The following is a 27,896-nucleotide window of genomic DNA, read 5'->3' as shown; positions in this document are numbered from 1 at the left end:
GCAGCTGGGGAGGGAGGGTTGGAGCGTATTGATGGCGAATTAAAGTAGTGTGACCCGACAGAGCTGAGCCCCGTGGGAAATGCTGAACTCTCCCCAGGGCTGAGGTGAAGCAGCTGCTGGAGAAGGATGTGGAGTTTCGTGGTGTACCTAGGTCAGGTTTGGGCTGGGAGGAGGCTCTTCCACTTCAAGGTGGCTTTACTTTAGGTTAAGTTTTCGATGAAGTCGTCTTACCCTGTATCGTTGCAATCGCATTCGAGGCGTGGATGCAGATAGGGTTAGGTGTTCTGGTGGAAAACGCTGTTTATCCAAAGCCTTATGATGGCCATTTTCCTGGTCTTTAGCCTTGTTGTCGCTGAGGTGGTTTTTTGATTTTTTTTTTTTTTCCAAAACGAGAATGAGGATATCCTGGATGGGTGAAGTCAGACGTGAAGTTCACATCTGATCCAGTGATAGAGCGTGTACCTGTCTTCTTTTCCTTTTTCCTTGTGTTATTTACAACTCTGAACCAACTCGAACTCAATGCTTGCTCTGTTGTGGGTGGTTTTTTCCATCCTGTGTAACCGAGAAACCCCTGGGAACAGGGCATCTCTTGTGGCACGTGGCCAAGTCTAGTGGAGAGTCCTACTCATGGCATCCAGGCAGAGAGGTGAAAGACTGAGAAACCTAGGAAAGACTTGCAGGAACCTAGGACCAGAGGTCTTCTCCACCATCCCCACCGCACAGAGCAGCCTGCAGTTAGGCCGTTCCTCAGAGTTAATCATCTACACCGGTCTTAAATGCTACTGAGTGATAGGTCATTTATTCTGCTGCTCTGCAACCTTTATAATAATGATATTTTCCCTTGTATCAATTCCAATCAACGCGTCTACAAGGTAGATCAATTATTTGATATTCTGCGTGGGCTGGATTTGCTAGAACGGCATCGAGATAGCGCTCGTGACTGGTGTGTCTCTGACATTTTCCAAGCTTGGAAAGGCAGGTGGGCTCTTGGCTTTGGGGACGAGCAAGAGATTGATGTTTGCAGAGCAGGTGGATGCAGCGGGACACTACCAACATGTGCAAATAATCCATATGCAGCGTCTTTATTGTTGTGTTATTCATCCTGTATGGTGTCCGACAACGTAGAGACCCGCCTGGTACTTCCGCAAGGGGGAGGGCATCGAACTGAGGGAATTTGGAGAGCAAAACGAGCAGCATCTCTCCCCCTGTTTCCAAATAATCTTTCTGATTAATCTCGGTGCCTTTGATGGTGAGTCAGGGCTGTGGAGTTTTGCACAGGTCCTGGATTGTCTCCAGCTCTCTCAAAGTATGGTCTGCACACCGCGTCTTGACAGTGATGGGTAGCCTCCGTAACAAACTGGCTCTCTGCTGCAATTATCCCACTGCTCTGGGCCGCGGTTCTCCTTAGGTATGTCATTAATGTTAATTACTGCTGTGGTATTCCATCAAGAGGAGCAGGAGCTTTAACATGCTTGGAGGAGAAACTTTTCACCGTGTCCTTTAATGAGAAGTTGAGCCTCCTTTTGCCACTTTGAAAACGCAGGGCGTGATTATGAATTTAGATAAGGATTAACATCTCAGGGGGAGGGTGGTGGCGGAGCAGAGCGGTGAGAGGCGGCAGAGCTCTCTGGCTGCCAGCACCATTGCCTGATTTGCTGCCTCCGTGGTGTCCATGCAGGAGGGGAGGACACGGTGAGGGCAGGTGCTATGGGCAACGTCCTGGGGTGGTGACCAGGAGATGGATTGGTCATGGTAGAAGGACATGGCTGAGCTCTTCTCAGCTCTCTCCTCCAGCTGCAGCTGTGCAGGAAAGCCATGAAGCAGCTCCTCTGTCCTCTTTGTGGCCCAAGAGGTTGGTGAGCACATCTCCTCACCATCCTGCAAGTCCCCACTGATCGACTGCAGTGGCCAGCCCAGTGCCCAAGCAGGTGGTGGGCTGGCCAAGCGTGCCGGTGGCTTCCTCGACAATAATGAAATGAAAGCCAAGAAGGCAGGAAGAGCAGACTTCCCAAAAAGCCGTAAGACTGCTCTGACTTTTCTTTCACTGAAAGAGCTGCCCAAGCCCACCATGTGTCAGCAACCTCGGATCCAGAGGCAGCCTGTAAGCAAACCACGGAGAAAAATTGCCCTGTGCCTCTTCTGAGCTGAAAGGTTTGCAGAGCTGTAGTTAGTGTGATGAACCTCCACCTCAGGGCTTTCCAGCCACGGGCAGTCCATGCTTTTCCCTCCAATGGTGGTGTTTTTTTGAGAACTGCCTCTCAAAACAGGTCCAGGTGCCCGGGCCATGCAAGTGTTGCTCTTCTCATGTTAACGCGAGTGGTGTAGGCAAGCGTTTTGAGTGGATCACATCCCTTTTCTTCGTCGAGTTTTGCAAGCATGGAGATGGTGGTGGCTGGGAAATGGGGTCCTATACCGATGGAGAGCTCTGTAGTCTTTGGGTCACTCATTCCTCTGCTGTGAGGACAGGCTGAGAGAGTTGGAGGGGTTCAGCCTGGTGAAGAGACAGCTCTGGGGAGACCTTAGAGCCCCTTCCAGTCCCTAAAGGGGCTTAAAAAAAAGATGGGGACAGACTTTTTAGCAGGGCCTGTTGTGACAGGACAAGGGGTAACGGTTTTAAACTAAAAGAGGGGAGATTTAGACTAGATAGAAGGAAAAATGTTTTATGCTGAGGGTGGTGAAACCCTGGCCCAGGTTGCCCAGAGAGGTGGGAGATGTCCCATCCCTGGAAACATTGAAGGCCATGTTGGATGGGGCTCTGAGCAACCTGATCCAGTTGAGGATGTCCCTGCTGATGGCAGGGGGCTTGGACTAGATGGCCTTAACGGTCCCTTCCACCCCAAACTGTCCTCTGATTTGGTGGGGGGGGCAAAAGTGCCTGGAGCTGGCCCCGCCTGGCTGAGGTTGTGTTGTCGAGGGATGGAGAAACCCACTCATCTGGTTGCAAGCGAGGAACACCCTGGGGCTGGACCGGTGTGGAAATGGCTCCAGCAAAAGGAGACTCAACCTCACCATCGTTGGTTGGTGCTCCTCCACCACCGCCCTTGTGCGTCCCTCAAAGAAACGTGACGGTGGAAACGGAGAAAACAGAAGGGTTTTAATGAGAAACAGGACCCGCTTCAGGATCCTGGCAATTAGCTCCTCGAGCTCCCTCCACGCAGCAGCCCGCGTCTGCTCCCGGCGTTGTTCCTCCTGCCCTCCTGCAGCACTGTCTCGTCGGCGCACGAGTCCTGGGAGGGGATGGCGGGGGGGAGGCGGTGGTGGAAAATAAACCTGTTTGGCTCGAGCTCCCTTCAAAGAATTTCTCAGCTTTATAATTTGCAGCCGTGATAAAAAGTTACGCTTTGTGCTCCGAAAAGAGAATAATAGATCAGTAAGACTCGAACCTTAAAATTCAGCCATCCAGGGAAGCGGGGACAGGCACTTGGATAAATATTTAACTGTTGAGGCTTTGATATGAAGAACCTGCTTTTCCTCTGGCCGGAGGAGGAGGGAGGGGTTTGTTGCTTCTTACAGTAATGAGGAGGATAAATGTAACATCTGGTGGATATTCTCTCTTTATTTATTTTTTAATATCAAGCTAGTATCGCGTAGAGCTTGTTTGGCTCGGGGTGTGTAATGAAGAAATCTCATCTGTTCCAGACAGGTTCAAATGATTCAAGTGATCATAGAATCATAGGATCGTTAGGGTTGGAAGGGACCTTAAAGATCATCTAGTCCAACCCCCCTGCCATGGGCAGGGACACCTCCCACTAGATCAGGTTGCTCAGAGCCCCATCCAGCCTGGCCTTAAAAACTTCCAGTGATGGGGCTTCCACCACCTCTGTAGGCAATCTGGGCCAGTGTCTCACCACCCTCATGGTGAAGAACTTCTTCCTAATGTCCAATCTGAATCGACCCATCTCTAGTTTTAATCCATTCCCTCTAGTCCTACCGTGACCCGACATCCTAAAAAGTCCCTCCCCAGCTTTCTTGTAGGCCCCCTTCAGGTACTGGTAGGCCACTATAAGGTCTCCTCGGAGCCCTCTTTTCTCCAGACTGAACAATCCCAACTCTCTCAGTCTGTCTTTATAGGAGAGGTGCTCCAGCCCTCTGATCATCCTTGTGGCCCTTCTCTGGACACGTTCCAGCACGTCCATATCTCTCTTGTAGTGGGGGCTCCAGAATTGGACGCAGTACTGCAGGTGGGGTCTGACGAGAGCGGAGTAGAGGGGGAGAATCACCTCCCTCGACCTGCTGGCCACGCTCCTCCCGATGCAGCCCAGGCTACGATTGGCTTTCTGGGCTAAAAAGTGCGCGCTGACGGCTCGTGTGGAGCCTCTCGTCCACGATCCGTTGCCTTTACCTGCGTGTTTGTGTCGAACCCTGGAAAATGCTATAAAGCAGGCAGTGGCGTCCCTGCTGCGCGGCGGGGGGGGACCCTCTGGGTTTGGTCTCGTGCCTGAAAGGCGACCTGGTGCCTCCTTTGCCGGTTGCGATGGCTCCGATGGCGGTAGCTTTGCTCCAAACCCCTCCCCAGCTCCGTTGGTTTGGGGATGCCAAAAATCCCACCTGGATTTTTGTGGGGGGGGTTTTCGGGGAATGCCTGAAGAGAGGAGCTGGGTTTGGCCAACCGTGTGCCAACGCGGGAACTGAACAGGGAGGGGGCAGAACTGGCAGCTCTTCTTGTATTTAAAAAAAAAAAAAAAAATATATATATATACATATATATAAAAAATGCAGGAGTAAATTTATGGGGTTTTCTCCCCTTTTTGTCGTTGCGCGGGCCGGAGGCGCCTGCCGGGTGCGGATGGGCAGAACCCCTGCCGAGGCGCAGGGAGGGGGAAGCGTTTTCCCTTCTCCTTCCTCTGATTTAATCCAGAATATTGTGCAATTAAGCCAGTCAAAAGGCCATAAATCTTCCGGGCTGAATCCTGACCAAAGCTGTGCACTTCAGGCCAGGCAGCAGCCATCTGTAATCCTTTGCAGAACGCTAACTGAAATACTGATTAGAGAGGGGTTTTTTTTTTATTTTATTATTTTTTTCCTCCCCACACACACTCTATTTCCCTTCCTTTAAAAGAAAGGTTTGTGTTGAAATTGGAGTGTGCTGGAGAGGAGCAAAGCGGTGAATAAAACATAGTCTGGCGCCGTCAGCCGCAGGGTCAGCTTGCTTGTTTCGGCTCGATTTTAAATTTAAGCCTGTTTTAATTTTTCTTTGTTTGCGGTAATACTGGCAAGCGACGAGAAACGCCTGCAGAGCAGGTAGTTATTTTCCCCTCTTGCCATCTTTTTATGTGAGAAGAAGGCACGGAGAAGCGAATGCCGCCACCGGGGGTGCAGGGGACCGACGGGCTGGCGTGTCCCCGTTGGGATGCTCTTTGGGATGGCTGTGGGTCAGAGCCGTACGCCGGGGCCGACAGCCCGACGGCCGCCGCACCTCCGCCCCCCCCGCCCCGTCACGTAGAGATTCCCCCTGCGCCCATCCTCCTAGCCCAACTTCTGCTGGCAAACGCTCCCTTTCCCATCACATCCCGCTCTTCCAGCTTGGGAATCACCCCTGGGACATCCCGGCTGCTTGGGGCTTTCGCGCAGCAGAGCTCGGTGCGTCCTTGCCGGGTACCCTATAGCATCCATACCATCCCCTGCCCTCCCGCCGGGCTTCCATGCAGGTAGAACCTCGCCGGGGCAGAAAGGAGTGACGGGCCCTTTGTCCTGGGTGTCCGCTTGTGTTTTTCACCGCCTGTTGAAACCTTCTATTATTATTTTTTTCTCCCCCCCTGCCCCGAAGTGGGTGATAAGCGTTTGACTGATTCCCGCGAGCAGGCGGGGATGAGCCATTCAGGCTGGATTGACACCTAAAGGGATTTGCATTAAGCTGGGCTATTTTTTTTTTTTTAAATTTTTTTTTTTTTTCTTTTTGAAAACCGTCAGCATACGTTTAGCAAATTCTTGCATGAAATTACGTTCCCTAATAGTTGGCGTTTACCTGTCTGGGCGCGGAATCGCTCCCGGTGAGCGAGGTCGGTTTTCCCGAGCATCTGTGGCCAAAATGAGCCCTGATGAAGTGAACTCCACTTTTGGGGGGCTCGGGTGGGGGGGGGTCCTGTGCCTGGTGTCCCCCTCGGGAGATGCGTGGGGAAGGCATGGGTAAAAACGAGGGTTTTTTTGGGTTAGGGGGTGGTGAGAAGGTATGAGAGCGGAGGAGGCTGATGGGGGGGCGGCGCTGGGGAGGGTCTGCTGGTCCTGGAGCATCCGTGGGGCTCGCAATGTGGGAAGGGCTGAGAACTGGTGACCTCGCGAAGGGTTTGGGGAGCCCGGGGCTGTGTGGGGCAGGGTCTGGTCCCATCTCGTCAGCGGGGAGCCCGGCACCCTGCAGTGAGGAGCGATCGGTGCTTGCGGAGCCCCCGGGGGCTGCCCGGCTTTGCAGCCTCTAGCGGCGGGGACGGGGCTGGGATGAGCGCGGAGAGGGGACCTGAGGTTCCAGGAACGGCAAAAAAAACCCAAACATTTGGGATGTTTAGATTTGGGGATCTGCTCTGAATCTGGTGGCAAAGGAGCCCCTTGTCCCTGCGGTGGCACTTTTCCTGCCACCCCTGAGGTTCTGGGGGGCTTCAAGGACTGCCCATCATCCCTTTTCCTCCCCACGAATCCTTTAAAGCCGGAATAAAAAATAACCGGTATATAACTAGCTCCCCGTTCCCTTCTCCTGGCGTTTCGCAGCCTCCCCCCGGCGCGGGCTGGAGTCTCGTTTCGGTAGTTGCCCAGCTGTGACTGGAGGAAAATGGTCCTTCCCGGGGGCCGGGAGGTATCGCCACCATCTAAACACCCCTTTCCGCGGCTTTGCAGAGCCGCGCGGCGCTTCCCCTTCTGCCGCCTTGGCTTCTCCAGCAGCCTCGCTCTATAATCACCGGGATGTTTTAGGGGGGGAGCGCTCGCCTTTTCCAACCCCCTCCCACCCCGAGCCAAGCGGCTGAGAACTTGCCGGCTTCTGGAGAGGGCTGAAACGCTGCTTAATGGGGGGATTAGCGCGGCCCAGCCCTCCCGAGCATCCGAGCGAGTCCGGTTTGCATCGTGTGTGCTGGATTTTGCTGGTTCGTCCTGATCCGGCCGGGGCTTTTTTTGGCTGAGTTGCCTGGCGGCGAGGTCCAGCCTGGCCCCCATCCAGGATCGGCGGGGGGGGGGAGGTCCTGCTGCTTTTTTAGGGCTTTATCCCTATGGAAAATTGAATTATGCTGATGTTCTTCCTTGGTTTTCTTTTTTTTTTTTTTTTAAATATCCCCTTTTCACTTCCCCTGTGCTCGCCAGGTTTGGGAGCCCGGCAGGGGATGATGCCCATCGGAGCCTGGCACAGAGGAGGGGGCTCCTCCTGCCTCTGGGATGTGGGGTCCGGGGGGGTCTGGGCTGTGCTGGGAGGACCACAACGCGTTTCCAGCACAGGCTTTTGCCCGCCTTGGGTGATGCTGGCTTGGGTAAATGAGGGGGAAAATGGAAATATTGGCCGGAGATGGGCGAAACGGGTCTCGGGAACTGGAAGTTGAGGCCGGCGGTGGTTAGGAGGTATGGCCACCTCCGCCTCGGGGATTTACACCTTTATCTCTGCTTATAGCCTGAAAAGAGCTGTAACTTTTCACCCCTGGAGTGGAAAAAGCCTAATTTAGGAGCGACTTAGTGCTCTGGAGGAGGAAAGGCTTTTGCCGCAGGACTGGGCCGGTGCAGCCCCGGGTGCGTCTCTCCCAAAGGGTGGTGGCCGCATCCTGCCCCGGGCTGGCCCGGTCACCGGCCAAAGCCCGTCCCCTCCCGCGTCTCTGAGAGCCCGGAGTCGTCTGAGCTGAACCGAGCGTCCCGTCGGTAGGTTATGGGGAGGGGGGGCTGTGGTATGTCATCCCAGTCCTGGTGCTCCTTCCGTGGGCGGAGATGAGCACGGGGTGGTCTGAACGGTTGGCCTCCATCATCTTAAGGGTCTTTTCCAACCCTAAATGATTCTATGAGAGAGCATCCCCAAAACCCCCTCCTCCCTCTGCAAAGCCCTTGGTTGGAGGATGGGCGAGGAGATGCTCCCTGCCGGGACAGTTATTGCCGGACGGTGTAAGGCTCAGGGGAACCAGCCCGGTTTCCCTCTGGGATGCTGCGATGCAAAGGGGTGGGTGCAGGAGGCTGGCGAGGAGCAGGCTGTGACACCCCAACCGTGGCAGCAAGTCCGTGATGCGGTTACCCGTGGCCTCGTCCCGCACCCCTGCTCCGAGCCCGTGCGGCAGGGGCGGCGTTTCACCCTCTTTCTACACAAGCAGCCCCGAACGGGGCTTGGTTTGCACGGCGGGGAGGGGTCTGCTCTGCGCCCCCGCCGGCACCTTGGGTGTCTTGACCCCAAATTGGCGGTCGTGGCATCGGGGCCACTTTGGAGCGGCCAAGAGGAGGTTGAAGAGAAGCAGAGGAACCACGTCACCTCTTGGGGCATCTTTTCGGCTCGTCGTTTGGGCCCTCTGCCGCTTGCAGGGCTTGTCCTCCTCCAGATTTTGGATTGTTCGCTGTTTCTACCTTCGTCCCTGTTGCCTCTGCTGGGGGACGGGCGCACACCACCCGACCACGCGCGGTGCTGGGACACCCCCTGCCAGCTGGGGACAAAACCAGGAGGAAGCCAGCGAGGGGACAGCCGTGTCCTCTGCAACCCGGCCACCTTCTTGCCTCAGTTCCTGGAGTCCCCCCTGGGCTCGGTGGCCGTATCCTGCCCTGGTGCTGCTTCCCCATGGGAGGGACAAGCTGCCACCGCAGCCAGTTCCCGCAGGACTCAAAGCCTGGGGGGGAGCAGCCGGGGAGGCGAAGGTGTGGGTTTGCTCTCAGTCCCCCAGCACCCCGGGGACACCTCAGGCGTCCCTAACAGCTGGGACACCGCCGTCCCCACCATTGGGGCACTTGCAGCAGGACACCCCCCCCTGCGGCGGGGGGACTTGCCATGGGGGAGGATACTCCTGCCGCAGCATCCCGCTCCTCCCCAGCCTCCAATCCCTCCTTCCCCCCGCTTTGGGATAGGGAAAAGGGGTCAAGGCCATGGCAAGACACGCAGCCAACCCTCGCCGGCTGGATCATGGTGTTTGCATGTATTTATTAATTTTTTTTTTGTTTGTTTGTTTGTTTTTTTCTGAAGAAACAAGGGAGAGAGAAAAATATCTCTCTGTCCAAAATCACTCATCCTTCCTAATAATGAGAGCTGTCACCGGCCCTGCTTGGCGAGGAAATGATGCTCGCAGTAAATATTTGGTCTGGAACTGATTTATGGGTGGAAAAAAAAAATAAAAAATGAGATTAGTGGCTAATCGCTGCGTGGCAGGAAGCGCTTTGGACCCGGTGCCGGTGGCCGAGCTCGCGGGGAACTGGGGCCGTGCCCGCGCTGGGGGCTTCGGTGGAGACGCCGTGGTTGTGCCGCTGGGATCCAGCGGCAGCGATGGAGGGGTTGGACCGGCTCTGGGGGCCACCAGCCTTCTCCTCGCCTTGGTGCTTTGCAGATTCGCTTTAAGGGTTTAGGGTCAGGGGCAGCTTAGATCCCCCTGGCAGGGCACAGCATGGCGAACATCGGCCGTGGGGCAGCCGGTGAAATGCTCCCCCCTGGGCTCCAAGCAGGAGGGTTGTTCTGTCGGACCGGGCTGGAGGCAACCATCCTCCCCATCCCTGAACCCAAAGAAATCCTTACGGCCACCCTAAAGGCAGCAGCAGCAGCTTTTCCTGTGCGAGGAAACGATTAACTTTATTAGAGGGCGGTTTAATTTTCTTCTGCTAAAGCGGGCTGGTGAGCGCAGTGCGGTCATTTCCGATGGGCTGGCAAGGCCAGATGCCCCCGGGCACCACGGGGACCCGGGGTGGCGGGAGATGCATGGCCCGGGGGAGGATGGCTCTCCTGCGGGCAGCGACGGGTATCCGAGCTGGGGTCCGTCTCCGGTTGATGGTACCGGAGCGATGGCAGCAGAGCAGGACCCTGGTGCCTGCAAATAGATGTATAGGTGATGGCAGGAAAGCAGCTGCCGGACACGAGGTTTTGAGAGCGAGCGGTGCCTGGGTTTATGCTTTCCTGATTCCCACTGCAGCGGGGCTCACGGCATCGCCCGGCTCTGGTTTGGCTTCGGGGCTCTCGGTTTCCCCCCCTCCTGGCTGCAGACGTTGCCGCGGTGGGGGTGCCGTGGTTTCCTCACCTCCTTCTCTGCTCCCACGTTGGCGTTTTTTTTTTTTTGCCCAATTCTAACAGTATATCGCGGAACCGAAGGCAGAGGGTGGAATGAAAGGCCGGAATTCAGCTGGGCATCGCTGCTAACTGCGAGAAAAGCCCCTCCGGCCCTTCGCGAGCTGGGAGGGCAGGAGGGTCCTTCGCCACCGCGAGCTGCCGCGCTGCCCCCAAAATGTGGGTTTCTGCCCCAAATCCTCCACATCTCCAAAAGGCCTGAGCTGCCTTTCCCGGAGGCTGCTTTGGGATGCTCCCCTCTGTCTCGCGCTGTTGCGAGGGGGCCGAGGTAGGGGCGTCTGAGCCATCAAGGCTTCGCCGTCCTGGAAACCTGCAGCCCAGCCCCTGCCAGCCCTCGGTGTCCATCTGCGTGGCAAATCCGTCTGGTTCCTGCGCTGCTTTGGGCCCATCTGAGCCGCCGGAGCGACGGCTGGTCCTTGTCACAGCACAAGGCAGGCGGAAAAATGGGCTGATAAGCAAGAGGTGGGTGTCTCCTACCCCCCTGCCCTGCGGCGTTTCCTTTCTGATGAACGTTTCCCAGTGCTTAGGGTTGTCCGCACCACGGTCCAGTGCCTCGGCGCGATGTTCCTGGGGTTTCCGTCGGGGTTCACAGTGCTAGACTCGGGTGCCACGCTCCGCCGCAGTCCACCCCTCGCTTGTGCTTAATCCTCCGGCCCTAAAATTGGATGTAGGTGCCGTTAAACGACGTTAAAATTGGAGCAGGTGCTGAGCGCTGGTGCTCTGGGTGCCAATCCCCCGCTCCCGGCGGGAAGGAGCTGGGGCCAGCCCTGCTGTGATGCCCAGGCTGCAGCATCTCTCCGGCTTTTAGCAGCGTCTCTCGAGCTTGGCAGCCCTATAAGCGTCTAAGTCCATTTTAGGTGCTGTAGCGAGGAGGCTGAATCTGCTCCGTTGTCCCTCCCTGCCTCAGTTTCCCCCATTTGAAGCAGGGCTGGTAGTAATGGCTGGTGTTTTGGGATGCTCTGTGTGATGGCTGCCTCGGAGAGGGAGCCTTACCCGGTGCTGGCAGCCCCTGAGCTGCTCTAAAGAGGAACCGCGCGGGCAGAGCAGCACACCCAGCCCGCCTGCCCCAACCGGGACAAGGCGGTGACCTGGGGTCTTGTGCGAAGCCGTTCGAGGACACCGTCGTTACCGCCGTCACGGCTTTTGACCATCAGCGAGGTCCATGCAGGCAGGTTTGTGTGGGAAATCTCTCGGGTTGGGGCACCGGTGGCGGGGGGTGTGTGTGGGGGGGGTCTGTGTGACGCAGCCCCAGGGAGGCTGGTGGGCAAGTAGGTGATTTTGGGGTTGTGATAAGGCCAGCGAGGCTGGATGGGGGTGAGGGGGCTTCTGGACCAACTGACCCTTTTCAGCCAGGTTTTGCAGGCGGAAAAGCTCGCGAATGCAATGAAAATTGCCTCTCTCAATGAGAATTGCCTTTTTTTGATGGTGAGCAGGGACTGAAAGTTCTTGTAGGGACGCGGCGCTAATTATCACATGAGCTCACGGGGTGGCACAGCGTGAGCATGCTACGGGTGCCACCAGCCCCTCGGTGCATCGTTCCCTCCTCCCCACCTGGGAGCAAACACCCGCCCTGGTTTCTTGCCCTTCACTTTTCTCTCCTTTTTTTGTTCTCCTCCCTTTTCCTTCCAGAGTCAAGAAGAAGAACAAGCCCTTGAACCTCAAGATCCACAACAGCGTGGGAAGCTGCGAGAACATCCCCGCGCAGCGCTCCCCGCTCCTCTCCGAGCGCTCCCTGCGCTCCTTCTTCGTGGGGTACCCGCCTTTCCTCCCCTCCACCCCTCCTGTCCACACCGAAGCCACCTGCTCAGCAAGTAAGTCCCAGTGACCTCCCCTTAGGTCCCCCTTCCATGGGGTGGGTGACGGTTGATGCCAAACAGAGGACGCGACCATGGGAAGCATTGATGCCCGTGCATCGATGGTCTGGAGGACCTCGTGCAGGTGCCTCCCATAAGTGTTTAGAGATATGTGGGTGTTTTCTGGGCAAATACTGGAGTGCTGCGTCCAGCTTTGGAGTCCTCAGCACAAGAAGGACACAGAGCTGTTGGAACGGGGCCAGAGGAGGCCCCGGAGCTGCTGGGAGGGCTGGAGCCCCTCTGCTGGGAGGACAGGCTGAGAGAGCTGGGGGGGTTCAGCCTCGAGAAGAGAAGGCTCCAGGGAGACCTTCCAGCCTCTTCCAGTACCTAAAGGGGCTCCAGGAAAGCTGGGGAGGGACTCTGGAGCAGGGAGGGGAGCCATGGGACGAGGGAGAATGGTTTTACCCTGAGAAAGGTCAGATTTAGGTGAGATGTGAGGAAGAAATTCTTCATTTTGAGAGTGGTGAGCCCCTGGCCCAGGTTGCCCAGAGAAGCTGTGGCTGCCCCATCCCTGGAGGGGTTCAAGGCCAGGTTGGCCGGGGCTTGGGGCAACCTGGGCTGGTGGGAGGTGTCCCTGCCGAGGGCAGGGGGTGGCACTGGGTGGGCTTTAAGGTCCCTTCCAACCCAAACCGTGCCGTGATTCTATGAAACTCGATTATATATGTCTGTATATATACAACCCCACTGTCATATTGAATATTGGTTTATGCGTTTGCTCCCCTATCGCTATAACATGGATGCAGGAGGGTGGCTGCTGTCGTTTCGGAAATGCCACGAGCCTTTCCGCGCTGCCTGGGTTGGTGATGCCGGCTGGCTGTCACTTGAGGGTGACTTTTCCAAGGGCTCTTTTCTAAATCCAGCCGTGGTTCTACCTTGGTGCGGGGAGGTTGTCTTTCAGACCTCTCTTGCTTGCCGGGTTTTCAGCCGATGGGGAGTTTGGGTGAAGCCGGCCCCGATTCGGACAGGTTTGGCGCAAAACCCACGGACGCTTGGTCCCAGCAGCTGGGTCCTCTCCTGCCGGCGGGAATCCCTGGGGCGATTTGCCCTCTTCCAGGGGATGCTGGTAGTGGGACGCGATGGGTTTGGGCTGACGAGCTCAGCCGGGGCGTTGCTGCCGGCTGGGGAGAAGCAGCCTGACCCTTATTTCCCAGTCTCGGACTGGGTGCCCTGATTCATTCTGCAGGAATTGAAGCTTTTACGAGCCAGGCGTGACTCCCAGCCTAAACAAAACCCTCCCAGAAAACGCCTGGCAGCTGCTGGGAGCCATTTGCACGCCAAGAACCGCGGTGGGAAGGGTGAGCACCCCTTTCCTCTTATCGCTCAGCTAAAAAATTCCTCCGACTCCGTATCCAGGCTAGTTTTCTGCCACCTGCCCCTCCCCAGACTTTCCCCTTCTGTTTCTTTTCCCAAAATGTGGTCTTTCTGGTTTGTTTGGACGTTCTTCAGGTCGTTCTCGCTGCTCGACTCTTGGCTGTAGCAGGGGGTTTGCAGGCACCAGCCCTTCCCTGCGCATCCAGCCCCCCGCCACCGGCAGGTTTTCCTCCTCGTCCTGCTTCTCACGGGGTGAGAAACAGCACCGGGACGGCTTCACCGGCCGCCCTGAGCACCGGTTTGCAGGCGCTGGGTGCCGGTGTGACGGGGCAGCTCCTTCACCCCTCTTGCATCCCCACAGCCGTGCCTCTCCCAGCTCCCCGTGGTTTCTTTCTTTCTTGATTTTTTTTTTTACACCAGTCAGCTGCTGTTTGGGATCATTGAAGAATCACCGGGCCATTTCCAGCATCCTTTTGCTCCCCTTTCTTTGGCTTTTGGGGACAGTGGGACCTGGCAGGAGCTCGACGGGCGGGCGATGTTATTTCTAGAGATGTCTAACTTTTACCCGACTCTCGCCGGCTCCAGCAGATTGACCTGGAGCGAGGGGTATTTTTGCATTGCTATTTCCCCCAGCAGCGGCTGAGTTCAACTCGCAGCCCGCAACGCTGGGGACCAGCAGACCAGAAACCAAGAAATAAAACCCGTTCTCGGCAAATCTCTGCCGCGTCTTGTTGCATTAGGTTTCCTCACGCATGGGCGTTGGGATTACATCCCGTGGTGTGATAACCCGATGTAATGTGGCATCGCCGGAACATGACGCGATGAGAAGTGATGGGCTATCAAGCGACTAACGCTGCTGGAGAGGTGTCTCTTCTCATTTCCCTCGGCCCTCCAACTTTCTTGGCTGCTGTGAATGTTTGTTTTCTGGGCTAGAAGTGATCCGTGGAGAAGAGGGGCTTGGTTGCACCGGCCGGTTCATCCCTGCTGAGAGGTTTTAGCATCAACAAAACCATTTGGTCCTTGCAGGATCGGCATCCCTGCACTCAGCATCCCTCGCTCCTGGGGACCTGCAGGGAAAATGTGATGCAAGGCAAAAAAAATCCCAGGAGACCGTAGGTTTTCTAGCTCTCTTGTGTTTCTGCATCATTTCTGTACCGCTGGCCTTGTCCTCAAGCCGCATCCCGGGTTTTTGTCTGCTCCAGCGTTGGCTTTCTGGCGTGCGAGCCTGTGGGAAGAGCGGCCGCATCCTGCTCGTGGCAGCCGGGTGCTGAGCGTGGCCCTGTGGGGCGAGAGATGGGTTTTAATGGAGCCTGATGCCGGGGTTCGTTACCTCGCGGGGAGAAGATGAGTTGTGCGAAGCGGTGCAGACACGCGTTTATTTGTGGGGAGGAGCAGATATCTCCGCAGCTTTCCCCACATCCAGCGTTCCTGTTACGGGACATGGGTGACTTCCCCCGCTGCGGCGCACGGTGCTTCACGTGTCCTTGGGTCCCCAGCTCTCATCTTGCTGCTCTTCTCACCGCTCCAAAGTGCCAGGGCTCGTAGGTCCTATGAGAAGCTCTGGTCATGGTTTGGGGGTCACACCTCACCCCATCTCCCTGGGGTGCCACTGTTTCTCCTTGTTTTTTAAGTGCAATGGGTTTCCCATGCGCTGCCGGATGAGCTCCACAGGGCTCACCCCGGGCGTGAGCCAGCGCATCGTGCCCACCCCGCATCCCAAGGACCTCCCTGTCCCCTGTCCTCATCCTCAAGGCACGGATGCGGTTTGGCAGCCAAGTTCTCCGCAATATCCCATCCCCATGACCATGGGTGCTTAAGCTTTTAAAAAGGAAAACGCCTCTTCCCTTTTTCTCTTTGTGGGATCAGCACGGCAGAGCCTGGGATGCTCTGGATCGATGTGGAATTACTTCGCTAAGCACGGAAACTGAAAAATGTTGTTGTTATTGGATTGAGATGCAGGAGAGGAGCTTGGCGAGCCCTTGGTGAGACCCCGGCTGTCTCTCCATGATCTCTTTTCATCAGCCGGCGCGTCTCACTGCTTGTGGCGGGAGCACGCTCCCATCTGTATCATCTCTGGTCCTCATCGGATGCGTGTCTGGATGCTTCTCTCTTATTTTTAACAGCCCTGATGGGAATAGATTTTCACAGACATGGAGGGAGAGCGCGAGGGCTGGCAGCGAGGGAGCTGCAGAAGGAGCCTCTTCCTCCTGCCACGCAAATCCTGCCGGAGGGGCAAAAGCCCCTTCGCCCAGGGCCAGGATCCCCATGAATTTTGGTTTTGAATTGATATTTTTCCTTAGCAGCCCTTGGAGGGGAAGCAGGAGGGGGGAAGTAAAGGCTTTTGGGGTGCCTTTGAACTCCAGCTTGGCCCTGAGACAGCCCAGCCCTACGGCTGAGGGACAGAGATGGTTTGTCTGGCTCCATCCAGGACCCTCGTGTGGTGCATCTGGTCACTCCTGGTCAACAAATGACCACCAGTGACATGTTGTTACTTTGAAATAGGATTTAGGACTCAAGACCCTGTGACTTGGCTACAAGCGCCCCGAAATCGGGTTGGATCTTCTCCTTTTTCTTGCAAAGCCTCATGTCTGGTAGGTCCTTTTTGCGTCTCTGTTACCTGGGTGTCCTGGAGGCGGCTGGCCTTGCTCCTGGGCTGTGGCCTCTGCCTGTCCTCTCCCTGCTGCAAGGCCAGCCAGAGCGCTGTCACCCTTGTGCATCCAGATCAGGTCACCTGCTTGATCTTCTCCAGGATGGGCCAAGAACATCATTTCCATCCTGGACTATTTAAAACAAAAAGGAGGTGGAAGGGAAGGACAAAAATAAGACTGCTAGGACAGAAAGATGAGCACTGGGGCACACGGCTGTGGGGGGAATGTCCTCACCGCTGCCCTTCCTCCAGCTGGCGGCCAACCCCGCAGAAGGAAAGGAGCAGCCAAGGCAACCCAACCCAAGACCTTGTGTGTACCAGAAGAGGAGAAACCCATTGCCTCTCCCCAGGGGCCCACAAACCAAAGCTGTGTGTGAGGTCCCTTCATGCAGGGGTGTTGCTGAACACCTTCCTGCAGCACCCGGCGGAGAAGCTCTTTCTGTGGCCTGGGAGCAAGACGAGAGCCATGGAGCATCCCCTGGTACCTGCAGTTATGAGCAGTGACCTCTCAAAGCCTTTTTCTTGTCCCTGAAGAGCCCATCATGGCTGGTGTAATGTGGTCTCCAGCACTGCCCACCTCCCCTCTCTTCGGCTCCCAGCTGGGTGCATCAGCCCAGTCCTGTTCATCAGCTCCATTGCACCCACAATTGCCTTCAGTGCTGCTCTGGACGTGTCCCTGGTGGGTCACTTCTCCTGGATCCCGGTCCTGGCTCTGCCTCTTAGCTTTGTGACCAAGGACTTTGCAGTTAAGGCACCAACCTTCAGCCCTGGGAAGCAGCCTGGCTGTGCCTACCTGGGCCTTGGGTGGTCAACCAGTGATGGCCAAGCAAGCAGCAAGTGCTGAGATGTCACCAGAGCGCTTTGCGCATCCTCAGCCCCTGAGCATGTGCGAGAGAGCCCTCTGAAGGGCTGGCATTGGGTAGGTATGGCTGGCGAAGAGGGACTCAAGGTAACGTCCAATGGATCAAGCCCTGCGCTGGGAATCCAGGAGTCCTAAATCCAGCCTTTCTGCTGGAAAGGACCAGGCAGGACCCAAGAGCGCGTTGAGGGTTCCATAGGGTACGTGTGTGAGCAGCCAGTGCCATTCGGACCATGTCCCCTCTCTGCAGGCACCTCATCCTTGATGCTGGGGGTGGTTTCGTGGGGAAGAGACTTCTCCAAAACGCTCTCCCAGCCTGAACCCCCTTCAGCAGGGGACTTCCCAAGCCAGGACATCATTTTGTTGTGACCACCAGTGGTTTTCTCCTCCCTGAACCTGCCCTGCTGCCGGTACGAGCCACGGCACGAGCACTCTGCGGCCGTGTTGGCGGTCGGGCTGGGAGCTCCCTGTAGCCCACATCTGGCCACATCTGGCTGCCCTCCCCACCGGACTGTTCCAGCGAGGCACTGGAGGGTTTCCTACCCCACCAGCAGAGCCGAAGAATACAGCTTTGTCTGGGTAAGCCCAATTGACCCTGCAAGGCTGCGAATTGGCGGGGGCGGGCGGGGAGGGGGGGACGGTGGTGGTGGTGGTGTAGAAAATCACAATGCGAGCATTTAAGCCAAGCGAAGCGACTGAACACGGCATTTCGGCCGTATAAACAGGATTGTCACGCTGCAAAGAGGGACTGCCGGGATTATGAAGTGACTCTTGTTTTCTTGCTAGAGAGATGCTCTGCGAACAGCCCTGCCCTGTCCCCGCCTGCTTCGGGCGATCCCCTCGGCAAGGGCTGAGGTTTCGTTTCAAGCCGCCGCGTCCTCCTGCCGCCCGCGGCGGGGACACCGTGGGTTTGGACCTGGCTGTGATTGCGTGTGGAATACGTGCCACGTGCGCTAACGGAGGGGGCAGGTCGACTGCCTTTTTAGCTTGAATCCTGTGTGGATTTTATATCACGGAGGGGGGTAAAAGCTGCCGGTGCTGCTGCTTCGAGTGTTGCTGCAGCTTCCTTTGCAGCTGAGCTATTTGGGGATGTCTCCCGTCTTGTTTTGTCCCTAAAAACGGCTAGAATGAGGACTGAGGTGTCTTGTGGAGGGACTTTGCACCCTTGGGTGCACTCACCGATGTGCTTGGCTCCCCAGTTGGGACCACGCGGGCGGTCACCTCTGCCAGCATCCTCCATCGCCATCGTGGTACGGTCCCTGGGGCCGCGGCTTCTGCCTGGGGATGGGGTGACAGAGACACAGCTGACACCAAACCTGTCGTGGTTGTCTTCCAGATGATTGTTGAACTGTTTTGGGAGGAGGCTGCACCCCAGTGTCTCCCCATAACCTCTCGGGGGGGGTCAACCATCCCGTGGCCAGTGCTAGGAGCGTTTTTGTGGCTGCCCAGGGTGGACGTGGGTCTGTAGGACATCTACAGGCAAGTGCAGTGTCTCCTGGCCATTCCTTGGCTTTGCGGTGATTCATCCCGGGATGCTTTCCAAGTTCACTTCCATCGATTTTATCCATCCCATTCATAATGCAAACATCGCCTGACGCTGTTTGCCGTAGTAGAGGGAGAAGGGTTTGTTTATTGGGCTGTCGCCATGACAGATAACACGTTCACACCAATTCCCTGGGCAGCCAGAAAGGTGCCAGAAGGCGGAGAAGCAGGATATCGTACCAAAACCTGGTCCCCATCGCTGTGGTTTGGCACAACCACCAGCCCCGGGTGACGCTCCCTGTGTATTCGGTGAGGGTGTTGGGGCTTGCTGAGGGTATCGCTGCCCTCCTGATCCACCCCAGGGAGGGTGGAAACCCCAAATAAATGAAATAGGGGAGCTCTGGCTGCTCTTCTCCATGCAGGAGATGCCCAGGCATATCACCCCCTGGCAGGGGAACAGAGGGGAAACATCCACCCCGGCAGCCGAAAGGCACCGGGGAGCCGTCGGGCTGGCAGCGGGGGCGAGGAGGGCGTCACGGCCGAGGCAGCATCCCGGTCCCCGTCACCTCCCAGAGCGCGGGTGCCACTCAGGGACCAGCGGCGGCTGTCACAGCTGCCTGTCACCTCCGGGGAGCTGGGCAGCAGGGCTCTTCTCCCTTGTTGGCTGTCAGAGACGTGCCGGAGGCGGCTGTCACCCTCTGTCCGGGCGGTTTCCCCCCTTCCCTGCTTTTCTCCCGGCACATCTGATCCCGTCAAGCGCTGGCTGTTGACTCAAGGATAAGCTGTGCCGAACGGAGCAGGAGCCCTGACCTTTGCCAGCGCGATGCCGCGGCGAAGGAAAGCGCCAAGATTTTGGGGGTGGGGGGGGGTAGGGGTGTACGGCTGGAGGGCGGCATCCCCCGGCACGGGTGGGGGGGGCATGCGTCGCCCTGAGAGCATCGATGTGGTGATGAGCGGCCTCGGGCACCCGCAAGGTGTTGGGGAGCAGGGTTTGGCCTCTGAGGGTTCCTCCGGGTGATAGGGAGGTGGGAAAGGGATGGGTGCTCGGTTGGGGCGGGGGGTGGGGGTGTCCTCGGGCTGCTCGGTGGGTACCAGCTGCATCCTTCCCAGGGAAACCACACCCGCGCCCATTAAATAATACATTGGGGGGGGGGGAATCCTAAAACTGCCCTCACACACTTGTACGAGGGGAATTAACGGCTGAGAGCGCTCTGATTTTCAAGCCTTAAAGGAGGTCGCCGGTGATAAATGTATAAGTAATGACTGACACCGGGGCAGGGGAGGTCGGGAGACATCAATCGGAGGGGGGCAGCTCGGGGTCGTTAGCTGGGGGGTGGGGGGGGGTGACGAGCTGCCAGCAGCGGAGGGATGGGGGGAGGCGGGCGGGCGGCTGTCATGCTTCAAAGCTCCCGAGGGTCAACTTCTCCCGGTGCCGTGGGGGCAATTCTCCATCACGGGCTCCCTACGACAAAGCCTGCCGCCCCCGCTCCCACCCCCGGCAGCAGCGAGACACGCTCCCGTAGGCGAAAGGGTTGTTTTTTTGTTTTTCGGGTTTTTTTTTTTTAATCTTTTTTTTTTTTTTTCCTCGCTGTTTCCTCTAATTGTGGCAACCCGGGGTTTTTGATGAGAATATTCATCCCGTGGCGTGGAGGAGGAGGGGGGGCTGCGGCGTCTCCCCCTTCCCTTGGGGGCATCGCCCTGATTTAACGTCGCTTGGGGAGAAGCAGCTTCTCCTCCGGGCGAGCATCAGGTTAAAGATTCCTCCTTAAAGAAGGAAAATCGCCAATTAACTTCAAAGCCCTCCCCCCCCCAAACCCCTGGGGCTGCGCCCCGCCGCACTGGGAGTGGGGGGGGTGGGGGGGCCCTTCCCCTGCCCCTCTTTGCTTGTTTTCCCGCCCGCAAACAGCCGCTCTATTGTTCGGCGCCGCGATCCTTCCATGTCTCGCTCCCTCTAATGAAGGTAATTAGCCGTGAATCACGTAGGTCTCATTTTTGTCAGGAGGTTAAAATCCCCGATACACTTTAATACATTTTTGCAGTGAGCGCATTTAGAAAGTAATTAAAAGGCTCCGCCGCCTTTGCCTAGGGGCCCCCCTCTCCCCCTCTCCCCCGTTTGGCAGGTTTTAATTGAGGCCAGCTGAAAAGTTAGTGGAAATAAATTGTGGCTGATAAAGTGGAGGTTGTAATTTAATTCTGGGAGAGGAGCTGCTCTTGCCCGGGTGTTGAGTTCATCAAGGACCGGTGTTGAGAGGACGGCGGGGGGGGTGGGTGTGTAGGGGAGGGGGGGAACTTGTTTGTGTAATGTGATTTACCGACGAGAAAATGACGTTTAGGGAGGAATAGTGCGTGGAGCGGTCCCACTCTTTAGAGCATCGTCTCTCGTGGACATCCCTGGGGCAGCGGGAGGGATGCTGGTCCAGGAGCCCGGGGAGGGAAGGGAGGGGCGGGGGGGGTGGTGTCTAAAGGGCTGGTGAGACGCGTAAGTCAAAACCGCAGGTGTAAAACAGCCAACCCAAGGCTGGGGGGGGAGAAATTACCTTAATTGACTTTGTAGCCCTTCGACATCCTAATTGCCGGCTCTGCCCGAGGGGTGATGGGGACCGAGGCGGCGGAGTAAGAGAAGGAGCCGGCGCAGCTGCTGGCGGGAGGTAGCGGAGATGGATGCGTTTTCCGATGCTCCCAAGACTTTTTAACAGCGCCTTGCACGGGAAGCAGCATGTAAATGTAACCTTCAGACAGAGAGCGCAATTAAAACGCCTGCCCCGCTATATTAAAATGGGATATTAAAGCAAACAGCGGTTCTCCCCGCTCGGAGGGATAATATCGAGAACGTGTTTAGCGAGGGATTTGCTGCCGTTCTGAGCAAACGGCCGGGCCCGCAGCTGGGCTCCTGCCGGGGCTTGTGCCCAGCAAACCTTTCGAATCCCTGATTGAAAATCCAACTTCCGAATCCCCAGCACCGATCCCCTCCCCGGGACTGAGCATCCCCTGGGGCAGCCCCTCTCCCATGGTTGGAGGAGGAAGAGGAGGAGGAGGAGGAGGAGGGGGGACTCTCTGCCCTTGCTGAGGCTGAAGGGGGATGTGGAGTCCAAGCACGGCACCCGTGCTGCTAATTACCTGCCTGCTCCAGCCGGCGCTAATGAACTTATCTCTTTTTCCTTACCCAGCCAAGGTCCCGTTACCCTTCCTCCCTCCTTTTCCCTTCGGAGGAGAGCGCTGAGGCTGCTTTTTACTTGGCTCTTCTATTCGAATATGAGCTCGGTTGCCTTCCAAGCAGCCGACACTTGTTTTTTTGGTCAGCCACGACCGCGAGACGTGATGTCTTATTAATAAATGATGCCGTTGCCGTTCCGGCTTCGTTTTCCCTTTTGTGTTTGGCTCTCCCGACGTGGGTCCGATAGCTGTGTCCCCCAGCCCTGCGTGCGGATGGGCGCATCGCCTCCCTCCCCTCCCCTGGCCCAAACTGGGTGCTGGGGGCCATTATGGGGGGGCAGGAGACCCTGTTTCCCCACAGACCCAAGCACAGAGCCTCTTGCTTTTCAGAAAGGGAGCCCAGTGGCACATCTCTAAGGGGAATTATTAGGCAAAACCCTATTTATTTTTTTTTTCCTCCGCGTCCTTTGCTCCCCTCCCCGAAAGCTTGAACCCCGGCTCCGGCTTTGATTACTGCCTGATGGTTTCCCCTGTCTCTCTTCTCCCCGCAGATACGCTGTCAGTGCCTCGCTGGTCCCCGCAGATCCCCCGTCGAGATCTAGGAAACTCAATAAAACACAGGTACGCAGCACCGGGAGAATCCTTCCCCCCCACCGATGCCAAAGGATGAGCATCTGCCTTTCCATCTCTGGTCCGGGACTGGGGGCTCGGGGCTGTTCCCCCTGTTTCCCAGGCTGAGCTGCGCTATCCTAGAAGCCCATTTAAATTCCATTTCAGTTCAGATTTGGTTTAGATAAGGCTTGAGTCGCTATCAATAAAAGCCGTGTATGAGCCGTGACCTTGCCAACCTTCAGCAAATTTCTCATCTCCGGATTATTGCCCTTCCATATCTACCTCGGGAAGGCAAAGCGCTAGAAATAGCCTCGGCGCTGCTATTCCATGGAGCAGCCGCTTCTCTGATGGGCTGGAAACTTTGGTCCCCAGGGCAGGGAGGTGTTTCGGGGGGCTTCTGGCCGCAGTTGGGGGTGGCCAAAGCTGGGGAACCGCAGCGAGCCGGTGGCTAATGCCCATCCTGGCTGGCTTGGACCCTCTTTGGACCAGATTGTGCCCTTCTGCGTAACTAAAGAGGGGCTCGGATTTTGCACTGGCATCCCTAAAAAGATGCCTCGACACCTGCAGCACTCTTTGAGGCCAGCAAGGAAAGGATAAATCAGGGCTCTGTAGATAAGTGCGGCTGGGGAGATGTTCCCGCAGGAGCAGGAACGGGGGTGATGCAGCTTCGTCTCTCCCTGTTTCTCTCCGCAGGTTTTCCACCAAGTACTGGATGTCTCAGACCTGCACCGTCTGCGGGAAAGGAATGTTGTTCGGCTTAAAATGCAAAAACTGCAAGTACGGCACGGTGCCGGAGCCGTTTTTGTGTCGCTCTTTAACGTTGCCGGGGGGATAATTGGGGTTTCACTGGTGGAGCTGAGCAGGGGCTTGGGCACGGGGAGACAGACCAGCCTCTTGCCAGCTCATCCTTGCAGGAAGCTTTAACGAGACGTGAAATCGGGTGAAGAACGCCCCAAAACTGGGGCTGAGGTTGGGTCTGCATGCCGGTGATGGGAGCGGGGTGCTGGGGGAGGATGCTGCTCACCAGACCCGGGCTCTGCTTGCTCCAGAGCTCTGACTCAGATCCTGACAGCCTCCCCGCTCCCTGCCGCCCCTGACCTGGCTTTACATGCTCACGTTATAGGGTTATGTGCGGAATTATCTGCAGGAGATGGGGAGATGGATGCGCTGGACCGGGGGTGAAGAGCGGCTCGGACGAGAGCATGGCTTGCGTGCAGGCACCGGGCATCGGTGGGGTGGGGGTGGGGGGGTGGTTTACCCACAGCCTTGGGCTGTATCCTTTATTTTTCGTCGCGGCAAAAGTCTTGTGCTCCTCTTTTTTCCTGGCAATATCATGGCACCGAGGGAGCCGACCCACCCCAAACCGCAGTTAAGCTGCGACGCAAAGGAGAGGGACTGGAAAAAGGGAGCGGGGCAGGGGCTGGGGCCGCTTATGCTGCTTTAAATCCGGCGGAGCCCGGCTCTTCCACAGTATCGTGCAGCCATCGGCGCTTAGTAAAGCTGCTTCTGGAGACAGGATTGCCTTTTCCAGGGCCGAGTGCTGGGAATAGGCCCGTGGTCTGCGGGTAACTGAGTTAGCCGGAGCTACGAAGCGATAACCATCGCCATCGATTAAATGCTGATGAGTTAGCAAATGGGGATTTAAACCTGGGCAAGAAATGCCTGGTTACTCTGCGGCTGGTGGGGGGTTTTCTGGAAGTGACGTTATCGAATATACGGATTTTAAAGCGGCGATTCCTATGGCATTGGGTGCTCAAGCAGCTGGAGGCTTTGCCGCCCGCAGTCCCTGCCTGCCCGGGGCTGGTCCCCGCGCTGGTGGAGGGATGTTGGGATGCTCCGGCTCTGTGTCTGTCTTGCTGCTTGTAGTCGCTCAGAAAAGACCAAATAAATCCCCCGGTTTTTAGAAGTTCGGGTGAACGAAGTATTTAGATTCGCCGGCTTTGCCACCCGGCTCCGGCGCCACTTCCCCCAGAAGCAGGAGGTAAAACAAACAAACAGACCCCAAATCTCTCCCCAAGCCTCATCTGCTGAATTAATCTCTGCCTTTCCCTCTAGGAACGGCTTTGTAATAAAAGCTAACGTGCACGGCTCCTGAATTTTCATTACCCAGCTCATTGACTTGTAGCTGCCGTCTATTTCCCACCCCCCCCCCAATCCTTTACCTTTGTCTTTTTTTTTTTAAATCTTTTCCTCTTCTTCCCCTTTTCCCCCCGTGGCTCTCCCTGCTCCGTTGGGGCTGTTGCAGCAGAGCGTGAGCCCGGGACTCGTTTCCATCCCTAATTAAGAAGGAAGGGGAAGGTTTCGGGGCCACGGGAGCCTGCTTATGCCTATATGCATGACCCGGGGGTGAAACCCTCCAGAGACTCCTGCCCCGGCTCTGCGAAACCAGGCAAAGCTCTGCAGAATATTCAACGTTAGCCCTAAATGCTCTCATTATTTTTGTTAAATGTCCTGGTAATAAAGCTAGGTAATAAAGCACAACGGCAGAGATTCAGCGGGAGCCAAAGGGGGGCCGGGGCAGCCGCTTCCTTCCCCTTGGCTGCCCCTGAATTTAATGAAGCGGAAAGCGGCGTTAGCGCTGGATGGTCGCTTTCCCTCGAGTGGGGGTCTCTACTCCTTTTATTTCATCCGAAGTTGTCAGAAATGGCAATTTTGGGGCAGCCTGGAGCTGGCTGGTGGGTGGCTGGTGCCCCGCAGCCAGCAGAGATAGGGTTTGGGGGTTCCTGTATCCCTCCGTCGGGACAGATGGACCCTCCGCGGCTCTCGTTTGCCCACGGCATGCAGCCCCTGCCTCCTCCCAGCCAACAGCCCTGATGCTCCGGGACGTGCATCCCGGGATGTGCATCCCACCTCGCTTCTTAGCCCTGTGCCCACAGCCCGGGCGGGCGGCTCGGGAATCTCAAGTCTTCCCGAGAACAAACCGCAGGGATTCAGGAGGGTTGGACATTGGGACCGCTCAGGCACCCAATGTGGTTATACGCAACACCCAGGGGTTGTGTATAACTAAAATATGACTTTAAGTCGCCTTCCTGGGTGGAAAAAGGGTCCCCGGGCTGCAGCGCTGCTCCCTGCTCCGAGCCGCATCCCTCTGGCCGTACCGGGATGCTCCTCATCCCCTTCTCCCTCCCTTCTCACGCCTTTTTCTCTATTCCCTGCCCAGGCTCAAGTGCCACAACAAATGCACCAAAGAGGCCCCTCCGTGTCACCTGCTGATCATCCACCGCGGAGGTAAGGGCCTTTCTTCCCCCTTCTGCCTCCGTGGATGTTGCCGCCAGGTAAAACTTTCAGAAGCCCCCCGGGGCGATTCGGGAGCCCGACCCCTCGCTGACGGCCGGGCCGGCGGGCCGGAGGCTCCCGAACCGCTTTGGGCGCGCTCTGTGAAATTTTTACCCACCGTTTTTTCCGCTTGTAGGGAGACGAGCCGTTCGGGGCGAGGCAGATTTGCATTGCAAACCACTTCCACCCACCCTTCCCCTGCCTCCTTTTCTTTTCAGATTCCCCACCGCACGGGGTAAGTGCAACAGGTTTTAGCCTTTCGCTACCGTCGAGAGCTTAGGGCCGGACGCGTGGGACCCCCAAACCTCCCGCGGCGCTGCTCGGTGCATGGGGGTCCCCGCCCCGGGGACGCGGCCGTGCCCCTGCCGATGCTCCCGCTGCTTTCGGAGCTGCCGTATCCCGCTCTCTTCCGGGAGAGCCCGTCCTCAAATCCGCCGAGGAGGGAGAACTTTGCAGCAGGACGACGGGCGCCGCTTCCCACCTCTTTTCTTCCAGATTTTGGCCGAGTGCTCCCCCGACGGCCAGTGAACCGCCTAAGGGAGACCCTTCCAACGACCGTTGCCTTGAATTTCGAGCTCTTACGGCCGTTATTGCCTATTAAATGCCACCAACCTCACGCTCAGCCCTTCAGTCGCGGGGAATCGCGTTGCGGTGGTGGCACCTCGCAAGGCCAGCGGGGCTGCCGCGGCTCACAGCGGGGGGCAATTTTGCAGCCTCCGTGTCCTTGCTTGCCGCAAACGTGGGTGGAAGGGGCAGAAGGCACCCCCACCCCCCCTCAAAATCATGCTCTGAGATGCCGCAAACCCTGACTGAGAGGCAGGGAAAGCAGCGTCCCGTGTTGCCGGGGGGCAGGCGGGCTCCCAGGATTGGGGTCTGCCGCGTTGGAAGAGCCGGAGCCGTGTGTTTTATCACGGGAGTGAGGAGCGGCGTGGCTCGGGGGTGGCCTCAGCATCAGTGAAATACGCCCCCCCCCCGCCAAAAAAAGAGCTTTTAAATACGTTGCCTTGCAGCCAGCCCGTTCCTGAGTCCCCTGGGGGCTGTAGGCTGACTTTGTCCCCCCCAGAAAAAAACCCTCCCCGCCAAGAGCAAGGTGCTCTGAGTGGGCTCCTTCCCCTTGCCCCAAAGATCTGTGGCGAGGAAGAGGAGGGTGCCTCCTCTTGATGCTGGCTGACCCCCCCCGCCCCCAGCTCATGGGGTGGCTGCTGAGCCTCCCCAAATTGCAGCCCCTCGGCGGGGGTGCAGTTGGCATCCTACCGTGGGGGGCTTAAAGCCTTCCCCACATCCCAGGCGGGGGGGTTTGGCTGTAGCCTGGGTGCAGGGGGTAGCCCGAAGGCTGGCTGCCATCCCGGGCCAGGAGCCGAGCGGCTGGAGGTGCCGCAGGGAATTGCTTTGGAGAGCGATCCAAGAGCGGTTTGCAAGCGCAGGGTGACCCCGAGTGCTCCTTCGAAGCTTTGATGTCTCTCCATCTCTCTCCCCCACCTCTCCATTCCCCTTCCCCCCCCCCCCCCCCCGCCCTCTCTCCCTTCTTAATCCAGCAAGGTTAGTCCGGACAGAGTCGGTGCCCTGCGATATCAACAACCCCGTGCGCAAACCCCCCAGGTATTCCGACCTGCACGTCAGCCAGACGCTCCCCAAAACCAACAAACTTAACAAGGTGAGCTGCTCTACCGGCCCCCAACGCCTCCTTTGTGCCCACCCCCGCCAAAGGGGACCAGCCCCCCCCCCGCCTTCCCCATCAGCGGCTTTTGCCGGTTCTTCCCGTGCAGCTGCTGCTTTTGCAGCCCAGGGGACCGAAGCCGGTGGCGTTTTCAAATGTCACCCGAGTTGGGTGACTAGAGCCACCCCCTCGGCCTCAGCTCTCCCAGCGGGGGCTGCTCCTGGCGGGGAGGGGCAGCAGCTTTCCCAGGGCACAGCCTTCCGGAGCGTCAGCTCCATTTGCTGGGTGGGAGCCCAGCTCGGAGAGTAATTTCTAAAAGAAGGAACTTAAGAGCAAAAAGGGGCCGTACCCTGACCTTGTGTTTGGGGCAGGAGGGGACCGGTGGGTTGTCCTCCCCAGGATGGGGCATCTCCCAGCCCCTCAGCCATCTGCCGGGCCCAAGCCTTGCAGGTGGCTCCGTGGGTCTCCAGGCACATCCACAGCTATGGGGCTGATGGGTCTGGCAGCGGGCAGGGTAGGAGCGAGCTGCCTAGAAACCTGCTCGGGGGCTTAAATTACAAAAGAATAATCCCGTGGACCGGCGCTAAACCAAGGAGCGGAGCTCGGTGTTGAGGCCGGATGAGCCCAGCCGCGAACCCCTCGCCCCCTGGGTTTTCCCAGCGTGGGTTGCGGCCGCCAAGGTTATTTCTTTTAAAACTAAAATGGGATCAGCACTTTCCAAAAGAGCCTGTGTCCTACCGGTCCTGCACCGTTGGGGGCTCTTAGTCTCCACATCTAAGCTGATTTTAGGGTGGTTTGAAGTCTCTGCTACCCGCCGAGACTTCCGTAAATAACAGATT

General features: G+C 57.4%; 1 protein-coding gene across 1 annotated transcript in view; it reads left to right on the top strand.

Annotated features, from left to right (window-relative positions):
- Positions 1-27,896, top strand: part of KSR2 (kinase suppressor of ras 2) — an 88,069-nt gene that overhangs the window by 22,017 nt on the left and 38,156 nt on the right. Inside the window, exons 5-9 of the mRNA XM_054219729.1 lie at positions 11,837-12,018; positions 22,064-22,133; positions 22,818-22,901; positions 25,285-25,352; positions 26,930-27,054. Coding sequence (XP_054075704.1) covers positions 11,837-12,018; positions 22,064-22,133; positions 22,818-22,901; positions 25,285-25,352; positions 26,930-27,054 — 529 coding nt within the window. The remainder of the gene's footprint in view (positions 1-11,836; positions 12,019-22,063; positions 22,134-22,817; positions 22,902-25,284; positions 25,353-26,929; positions 27,055-27,896) is intronic.

Source organism: Rissa tridactyla, chromosome 13 (assembly GCF_028500815.1).
Source record: "Rissa tridactyla isolate bRisTri1 chromosome 13, bRisTri1.patW.cur.20221130, whole genome shotgun sequence".
Classification (NCBI taxonomy): domain Eukaryota; kingdom Metazoa; phylum Chordata; class Aves; order Charadriiformes; family Laridae; genus Rissa; species Rissa tridactyla.
The sequence above is the reverse complement of the archived record's forward strand: the minus strand, read 5'-3'. Positions and strand labels throughout refer to the sequence as shown.